A 10,059-nucleotide genomic window follows, 5' to 3' on the forward strand; every position below is an offset into this window, starting at 1 on the left:
CCTCCCTCCCTCCCTTCCTTCCTTCCTTCCTTTTCTTTCTTTTTCTTTCTTTCTCTCTTTCTTTTCACAGAGTCTCACTCACACAGGCTGGAGTACAGTGGTGTGATCTTGACTCACTGCAACCTCTGCCTCCTGGGTTCAAGGGATTCTTCTGCCTCAGCCTTCCAAGTATCTGGGATTACAGGCATGTGCCACTGTGCCCAGCTATTATTTTTATTTTTTGTATTTTTAGTAGAGACGGGGTTTCACCACATTGGCTAGGCTGGTCTTAAACTCCTAACCTCAAGTGATCTGCCCGCCTTGGCCTCCCAAAGTGCTGGGATTACAGGTGTGAGCCACTGCATCTGGCCTTCTTTTCTTTTTTAACTCAATGTGTTTTAAACATTGGTCTCCCTGCTATTTTAAGTTTTGAATCAAGACTTTCTCTGTATTTGGTGAGATTTCTACTGATCAATGGCCAGTTTCTGTACAAGACGATAGAGTGTAAATATATATCAATTTCTCACTTGTTTAAAAACATACCCCACCCCCCTCAACAATCCTCAACATCCAAAATACGTTCCATTTGGACGTAGGAAAATTTATGTAGAATTTATAGGGTTTATGTAAGTAAAGGCTCCCTTTCATTGAGGCTGCCATATCTTTTAGCTCTGTAAGGTGAGCTCAGAAGACGTGGGAATTCTTGCCTGTCCTACATATGTGAGTCAACATGGACTCCCGTGATGAATACAGCCAGCAATAGAGAACAATTTAGTGACTAAGGCTACTGCCTTGTGGCTATACCTGATGCTATACACACACATACACTCACATAAAGTGGGATAAAGATCTATAATCACTGCCATGTATCTGACTCACTTGAGTGGCATTTTGAGGCAAGGTACTCTATGTCATTACAAGTGGCAACCCTAAGGTTGAAGAACACCCACGTGACTTTCCCAATCAGTCTTCCTGGCCATAGCTCATCCTGGACAAGGAGAAGCAAGACATTCAGCTGGTACCTTTGATCATTTGCTCCAGATGTTCCCAGAGAATGTCACCCACAAAGTCAGGTGCCAGCTCCAGAAAGCGTTCCTTGCCAAGGTTACACAGCATCTGGCCATTCATGCCGAACCTCTGCAGATTCACGTTCACCAGACTGAACTCATTGGTGGCCCAGAGAAGCCACTGGCATACCTGTTGCTCACTCCACAGCCAGGGGTCTACCAGGAGAAAAGAAAAGATAGAACACGTGAGGTAAAAACAATGGAAAGGTAGTGAGACCACTGTCATCCCTAATTTATGCACCAAGTCCCAACATATACCAGAACCCACGAATAAGCAAGATACCATGATGACACGTCACTATTCTGCCATGACCAGGCACATTCCAAGACACCAGTAACGTGTCCTTCTACTATATATTTACTGAGTTCTGGATCAAGTCTTCGGTTGACTGGGGTGAAACAGAAACTGGCTCAGGTTAACAACATCTATGCTACTCTTTGCAGAATACCCCAAGCAAAAGCTTAACAAACAAGTCAAGATCAAACAACTGCTCTCAAGCTGGTTCTTCTCACCCAGTGCAGGCTCAGGAAAGCAGTACTTACTTTTCGGAATACCGAGGCGCCGCTGTTCCTTTTTGAAGCCACTGAAAGTAGCTTTTAAGGCTTGACTCATCACAGCCTTGCTGCACGGGGTTAACAAAGGCAACTCGCAGTTGGCCGAGTCTGGAAGGAAAGCCCCCACGGGGATATTAGGACTTCAAGTTGGTGATATCAGGTGGAGGTTTAGGAGAGACATCTTAGTTTTTGGAAAAGAACAATTTTGATCTCACACCTTGGCATGATTCCTTAAAACAGTGTAACTATTAACAAAAAACTTTTCTGACTACAATTGAGAAAATATATGTCTCAGAACTATACTTATTAAAAAAAATCATAAAACTCAAATTTGATTCTATTTTGCAAAGCGTCACAAAGCAGTCGTGCGTAGGGAAACCTGCTAAGTCTATTTTAAAATTGTAGGCAATGAAAAGAATTGCATGGTTTCTGGTCAAAAGGCTGAAGGGCCTGTACCATTTGGAAGTTACTTCCGTTAAACTAGGCATGGAGCTGAGAAGTGAGTGTGACATGAATGTGCCGCACTTAGCCCGGTAATGGAACCACACCGTCCATTTTTATTGAAAACAATCTTCTGCAGACACCCTCAGCAATTTCAAGAATGATAAATGGCTGCCATGCAGTGTTACGCGTACGCCAGTGTGTGCGTTTTAATTAATTTTCTGGTCTGTATTCTCGGCACCTACTTCATATGACACAGTCATCTCTGGCACATTTCCAACTAATAGCTGTGTCACAGTAATTGTGCGAACATTATCTGACGTGCTATTCCTTTAAGAAGAATAAACAATGACACGAAGAACTACAGAAAGAAATACAGATGGGTGAGGATTACAAAGAACAATGTGTTGCCCCCAAAACTCAGGGCAGGGGAGATGATTTAACTAATGATGCAAACCCAAATTACAAGTTTGGGTGTGTTTTAATGTCTACTCTTCCGTCTGTTTTCCAGGGCAGAGGAGGGAGATGAGGACCTGCTTGCTAATGTTGAAAATATCCAGGAGGGACAGCTCAGGGGTCCCCTGCAGTTTTCTAACAGCAGCTCACTGGGGGATGTCTGGCAGTCAAGACCTCAGAATCCACATTAGAATCACCAAGTTGATACAAATGAAAACCTGCCTTCTGGTTATTCATAGCAAAGGTTCCAGATATCAACATTTCTCACTTAGGAACTGTCATCTCTTTATTAACAGGACTACTTAGGAAAATCGGGCACAATTTGTCAAGTCTGAGGAACAAATTACCATGAGAAATGGAATCCAAGCCTGTTGGCACTTCTTGCAGTGTTTGCTCTTCATTTAGAGAAGGAAAAACAGCAAACAGCGACCCGTCAAAGGTGTCAAAGGCTGGCTGGCGCTGCAAAAACAGATGGAAAAGAAAATGGAAATACAATATTTAAACTGATTTAATGACCTATTGTAAAAGTGGTCCGTGGGTAATCCTACCAATATTCCCTGTTTCAACTGGCAATTTTGAAGCAAACATGGAATCCACCAGTCAGTCCTCAAAACAGACTTGTAAAACGGTCAAAGTGACTGAAATGATTCTATTTTACTGTGGATTATTATTATTATTTTTTGAGACAGAGTCTCACTGTGTCACCCAGGTCAGAGTGCGGTGGTGCAATCTTGGCTCACTGCAACCTGCATGTCCTGGGTTCAAGCGATTCTCCTACCTCAGCCTCCCGAGTAGCTGGGACTACAGGCACCCGCCATCACACCTGGCTAATTTTTGTATTTTTAGTAGAGATGGGGTTTCCCCATGTTGGCCAGGCTGGTATCAAACTCCTGACCTCTTGTAATCCACCCGCCTTGGCCTCCCAAAGTGCTGGGATTATGGGCATGAGCCACGGTGCCCAGCCACTATGGATTTATTTAAGTAACCTCACAGAGTCAGAGTGACTGGGAATTTATTTTAGTGGTCTAATCTACTTAAGTTAATATATTAAATACACAAATCTAAAAATAACAGAATCTTAAAACGGTGTCAAGAGGAGCCTCAGAGACCCCTTTACCAAACACCTGACCCTCCTGTTACATCGAGAAAAATTCAGTGAGGCTGTGTATGTAAGAAAAATGACCCTTGACAAGGCTGTCTGAGCACAATGCAGTTAAAAGGCAAATGACCGGATAAAAACTGAAAGTCAAACAATGAAATACACTACTTTATCTTTGGAAGCATTTATTTTGAAATGTTTGCCATGAAACAATTTAATTGAAACTAGAGATGCTTTTCCACATCAATTCCAATGGTTTGGGAAATAGTAACACATGACAAAATTCCTTAACGTTTCATTTTATAAAAGTAAAGTGTCTTAAAAATGAACCCCCCCTCCCCGCCCCCCGGCCAGGTGGGGTGGCTTATGCCTGTAACCCCAGTACTTTAGGAGGTTGAGGCCAGAGGATCACTTGAGCCCAGGAGTTCAAGTCTGCGGTGAGCTACGATCAAGCCACTGTACTTCAGTCTGGGCAACAGATAAGGATCCTGTTGCTTAAAACCAAAAACCAAAAAACAAACAAAACAAAACAAAAAAAAACCCAAATCACCTACTAAGGGGAAAGATTTCCAAAGGAAATAGATTTAAAGTTAAACTAAACTATCTGCAGAAGAGGAGAGACACATAGAAAGATAAAACCTTACACGACGTCCATTTCTGATCATCTTACATTTATGAAAGAAATAGCTTTTAATATAAGACTCATTTGTAAGTAACAGATAATGTCTGGATTCATCATCGCCTAAATTGTTGAGGAACACGTGAAGAAAGACTATATGTTTCCAACATAAGCTGGAAATCCCATGTTATGTGTAATACAATGACCCATCTGTTGAGTCATCAATAAGAAAATGTGTAACACATTTACAAATAAAATCGGTTACCCGCTTTCTTTTTACAAATGCAGAACAATGAATGACGCATTACAAAACAGGGCAGGCAGAGGCTGGAGCCCAGCCCAAAAAAAATCCGAGTCAATAATGACCAACTGCCTGAGATCTACCAGGAAAACCAATCAATTGGGCAAGTGCAAATTACTCATCTGGATTTATAAACTACTTTAGAGCAGAGTTAATTTTGATGAAACCTCCAATAAACTTTTAAAGTTCCCACAAGCATTGCCCAGGCGACGAAGAAATGCCTTTCCTAACTGTAAATTCTATTTTTTTTTAAAGCCAGGAAGCCAAAAGACAATACAAATCTGTGCTTCCTATTTCAACACATCAATTTCAGCAACGACTGTTTCTCTTCCATATCCCGAAACTGCATAAGCATCGTCGAATTATTTGAATTAATAGAAGCATTTTTCTTAGGGGTGTGGTTTCAACTTAATACCATGATTTCTTGTACCACCTCTGGCATGCTTAAAATGTCTGGCCAAATCAAACAAGCAAACTCACTAGGCTGAAGTTTGATGACCTTTAGAATACTGCAGAAAGGACTGTGCTGAGTTTTAGCTCTTTGGGTCACATCAGACAAATAACCTCAATAATGACATACAAAGGAAAATGCAATATGCCAGAGACGTACATCATCATTATGCAAGACGCTAAGCTTTGAGGAGGCCAATTTTAAAATCATGCTTCTGAAACATGTTTACTACATAATGCTGAAAACAATCAAATCTTGCTGTCATATTTGGAGAAGACAAGTGGGAAATTACCAGTTTGTGCTACTAAAGAATGTTCCCAAAAGGAATGATGATAGAAGCTACGTAAAATGTTTATGCAGCAGAGAGGGTGCTTTCATTTTTCATCTGGTTTTTGCTTTAACATAAGTAGGCCTGCTTGTTCTCTGCACCAGTAACAGGCTACCTACAATTCCATGGCTGCTGCCCTTTCTGATAGGAGCTGCAGCAGTTGGGTCTGTCTGCCTCTTCTCTCTCATTTCAGTTCTTAAACAGCTTCCCATCCATCAAGGAAACTCCTGGATAGACAGAAAAGGCAGTAGAGACAGCCTCTCCAGCTGTTTTATTGGAAGTTATAGGATTTTCACCTGGTAGGAGCCTCAGAAAACAAACTCTAAAGGCCTTTGGTTTCATATCGTGGAGGAGAAGAACAATACACATCAAGATACCCATTCTGCAGACCAGAAAACCGAGGCCCAGAGCAAGTAAGCAAATAGCCTGTAGTCACACAGTCAATAAATTAAAAAGCTAGGGCTACAATCAGTTTTCTGGGACCCAGGCCATTTTTTTCTTTCCTCCTAGAGATCGAGTTTTCCAATTAAAAAAAATTAAGACTTGCTCACTCACCTTGAGTGTCCCTCTGTAACTGTTAGCCACAGGGGCTACCTGGTCCATATTCTTGATTCCAAAATCATTCATCTTCGAAAAAAAAAAAAAAGAAAGAGTCAAGGAGGCAAAGGATTAAGTACACTAAGAACTCATCATTGGTGGCATCCAGACTTGATCCTGGCTGTTCTGCAGCTAACAGGTAATTCCAAACTGAATGCAGGGAATTCTTATTTAAATGGCTGTCCTCACAAAGGTCTCAAGAGGAAAGCATTTCTCAGTATCACAACGGGATATGCTATTTTGGTGACTGAATAATAATGCTGATTCCCCACTGAACTCCACTTAGATGTCACAGAAAAAGTCACTTGCCGGCTGGCTAGTCAGAGCCTCCTTGCTGGGTTAACAGGGCAAGAGGGCCTGAGTCAGGCTTTTCAGTCACATTTCCATGGTCAGCTTAGGTGAGCACTTGGGTGGGTACAGCGGGGCAGTGGGCCACCTCCTGTCTGCTCTGGACACAATCCACTCAACCTGAGAGCTTCAGGACAGCTGCAGGGGGCCATTTCCAGAGACAGGAAAGGAGTCCAGAAATCCCCCCTCTTCCCTTCCACTCTCCAGGCTGTGACAAAGCACACACCCAGGGAAGGGATCAAAGGGAGAACTGAACACCAACCCCCCTTACATGGTCCCAGATCTTCCTGCTTTGAATACAGAGCTCAAAATATTTCTGCTTTGTGTGTTGCTTGGCTGTGCACTTCTTCAAGAGGAACTGATTCCAAGCATGGATCTGCCTTACTTCCTCTGACTGAGTCGTAATCTTCTACTAGGCCTGGACTAAGCAATATGGTACCCACTTGCCATGTGTGGTTACAGAGCTCTCAACCAGTGGCTAGTACGAATCCACACATACACACTAGCTCTCAAAGACTTAGTGGAAAAAAGTAAAAAGCTCAATAATTTTTATACTTACACAATATTTCAAATATATTAGGTTAATCAGAAATACACTGAAATCAATTTCACCTGCTTTACTGTTTTTTTTACCATGGCTATTACAATGAGGCTTATAATTGGACAATGCCGTAATAGACTGAAAACTTATTTGGGGCTCTAAAATGTAATTGTTCAGCCAGGTTAAGTTACATGTCAATAAGAAAGATACTTAGACAATAGAGTAACTAAAATTCATTTTCAGAGACCTTGGGTTAGCACTGATGAGTAGCCTTCACCTCTAGGGCGATTCCTTGCCCTCCCAGGTTCATGGCTATGGAACTGAAGGCTGGTAGCAAAGCTCTAAGCCCAGCTCCATAGCCTCCACTGGGTGCTCTTAACTGTTTACAACTGAGAACTTCAATTAAGACAACATTCAACTGATAGAACTTACTGGATGTGGCAAAATAACATATGTGCACAGAACTATTTAATTTGCATTTATTTTCTTGTTTTCTCTTTACGATCAACATTATGGCTAAACCAGACCTTCCAAGAGCCCTGCCACCCAGCACACACCCAACACACACACACACACACACACACACACACACACACACACACACAGACCCCTCTTGGCTAAAAGGCAGCAGGTGAAGCCAGAGGCATCAGAAAATTCTGTTAAAACCCTCGGAGTGCAGGTAATGATCACGGTAGCCAACAAAGGCTGGTCAGCACTGGCAATAAATAATAGTCCTATGGGAGGACAGAGAAGGGCAGCAGTCTTGGATCCAAAGTGGCCGCATTCACTCAGAATCTCCACTTGGTGGATTATGTCACTTATATTCACTCAACAATCAATAGTCTCTCCTACTGATGGCTGCCATTGCCAGAATGCCTAGTTACTAAGAGCTAAGCCCCGTGCTGGGGGGCCATCCACTCCTACATAATTGAATCTTCCTGCATCCCTGAGAGGCAGACGTCATACAGTGAAGCAACAGAGGCCCAGCAACATGGACAACGTGCCCAGGATCCACATAGCTACCAGGGGGGCCACTATGGGGCAAAGTGGAGATTAAACCCCAGTTGAGTATGGTCCTAAATTCTGAGTCCTTCACGCAGTCCTCTGCCGGGAGAACATGAATGATGAGGAATGGACCCTTCCCACCCCATCCTGATATTATCAGATCAGGCCCTTCTCACTACTCCTTCCAATGTGAAATGCTCCTTCCTCTAGAGCTTTATGTCATCTATCTGCATGATATAAGCCCTGGTACCTGTTGATTAAAGAAATAAGCCTCAAACAGAAGGGTAAAATCATAGACATCTTGGGTGTTGCCAGTTATCCATCCAGAGCCGGATGGATCAGCTCTTTTTCTTCCTTAGGCTTGCAGACTGCTTGCTGACTTGATTCTGTTTTTCAGCTTCTCTGAGATGGACAGAAAATGAATGTGGAAGGCAGTGGAAAAACTCTGCCCAGCTTTTGTGTACAAATACCAGGAGAAAAGGCAGCCTACCACTCCCACATAAAGAGCTGTAATTACTAGCTACAGAATATAATTCATTTGTTGTCCAGCTTTTAATGAGTTTTGTAAAAACCATGCAAAATTAAAGTGCTCTACTAAATGGTTTCAGGCAGACACACAACTAATCAAATTTAAGCTTCCTTAGTTTACTCAATAGGGCTTGTTAGGTGGCAGACAAGCCAAGTTTTTCCGCATAAATCAATTTCAAGTTTGCTGTTGCTGATGGATCGCTGCTTTTGAACCAAAAAAAAAAAAAGATAAAGGGCAGAAATGTAACAGCTGAGAATTTAAAAACAAGAATTACTACCCTTATTGGAACAAGAAATCACTTATGTCAGATTATTTTGATAAATTTGAAAACAACAACAAAAAAAACCACAACCTTGTAACACACATTTGAAGGTAGTTTGCTTTTTTCGCTCTGAAGGCGATCAGTTTAGAGAGATGAACGACTAATCCCAGAAATGAGTATCTGAACATTTCCCTGCGGATGGTCGGTGCTAACATTTACTGTACTGCGCTACTACTCAGAATTTTACTAAAGCTTAACGTGGAGATTTATCTCCCTGATTGGTGGTGGTGTGGGCAGGCAGATAACGCACAGGAGCTTCCATTGTATGGAACAAATATAATCTCTTACTGGTGAATTAAAACAAATTACTCCTATCTCCAAAGGGACTGCTCATTTCTTTACTTTGTAAATAACTAGCACGTCAACTACTATTTTAGGCTATCCTGAAATTGAGTACAGGCTAACATAAAAGGTCTTCTGCCGTAAAAAATAAAATAGGATAACACACACGCAACCCAAACACACACAAGCAAACACTCAGTTACCCCTTCATTCAAATGCTGTGCGAACGAGAAAATAAAGGCAGCCCAGCCAGATCCTATTTCCGACAGGTTCCCCATGCTCTCCTCGCAGAACCGAGGGGTCCCCATGCCGGGCCCTGGACGCGGCGAGCAGGTGATCATGACACCCCGCGCCCCGCAGGTTCCCGCGGTGCCGCAGCCTCCAGGTGTCTTAGGCGCCCCAGATCCTCCGGGCCCGGCGCCGCTCCAGGAAGTCACCCTCAAAGCCGGGGCGCCTGGCCACCTCGGACACCCTCTCCTGTGCCCCCACTCCCGTTCGCGAAATCATGTTCGCCGGGACACCCACTGGGCAGGACCCCCTATCAGGCCGCGTTTCCTTTTAAAAACAAAAGCGAGCGAAACAGGCCAGCGCGCCCTGGCCGCGCCCGCGGCTCGGCGACCCCCAAGACAGCGGCCCTAGCACGCAGGGACCCCGGCCGACCCCGCCAGCCCCGGAGGCCACTCCACAACCGGAAAACGAGCCGGTGCGGAACTCAGACGCGCGCCCCTAGAGTCCTCGGAGCAGCCACCACCCCCATCTGCACCCCCGGCAGTGCCCCGAGATCTGCATGTCGGTGCCCGCCGCGACCTCCCCCCCGGGCCCCGGGTGACCCTCCCTGGGACTGGAGCCGCGCGCGGGCCGCTCTCCGGGGCCCAGCTCTTACCGCGCCGCTGCGGGCAGGGCCGGCGCGCGGTCGGGACAGTGACTGCTCAGGGCCCGCGGCTGCTCGGTGCGCGTCGGGCGAGGGCGAGGGCGCGGGCCAGAGACGTTCGGGGAGGCCGGACGCGGGCCGGGCGGCTCCGGGAGCTCTGGGCTGGAGCGACACCTCACTCGTCAGTAGCTGGAGGAAGTAACCGGCCGGTCCCCGACGCGGCGCGCTCTTCAGGAGCGGGGGGAGGAGGGAGGAGGGAGGAGGGAGG

At 44.7% G+C, this 10,059-nt stretch overlaps 1 protein-coding gene across 1 annotated transcript in view; it reads right to left on the reverse strand.

Moving 5' to 3' along the window:
* ETS2 (ETS proto-oncogene 2, transcription factor) overlaps positions 1-10,053 on the reverse strand; it is a 19,199-nt gene extending 9,146 nt beyond the window's left edge. Inside the window, exons 1-5 of the mRNA XM_017880671.1 lie at positions 9,804-10,053; positions 5,852-5,923; positions 2,846-2,957; positions 1,590-1,709; positions 1,002-1,202 (exon numbers count right to left, since the gene is read on the reverse strand). Of these exons, the coding sequence (XP_017736160.1) occupies positions 1,002-1,202; positions 1,590-1,709; positions 2,846-2,957; positions 5,852-5,923 (505 nt within the window). The 5' untranslated portion in view covers positions 9,804-10,053. The remainder of the gene's footprint in view (positions 1-1,001; positions 1,203-1,589; positions 1,710-2,845; positions 2,958-5,851; positions 5,924-9,803) is intronic.
* Between the last annotated feature and the right edge of the window lie 6 nt (positions 10,054-10,059).

The sequence above is a fragment of the Rhinopithecus bieti genome, unplaced genomic scaffold (genome assembly GCF_001698545.2).
Source record: "Rhinopithecus bieti isolate Rb0 unplaced genomic scaffold, ASM169854v2 scaffold_12151, whole genome shotgun sequence".
Taxonomy (NCBI): domain Eukaryota; kingdom Metazoa; phylum Chordata; class Mammalia; order Primates; family Cercopithecidae; genus Rhinopithecus; species Rhinopithecus bieti.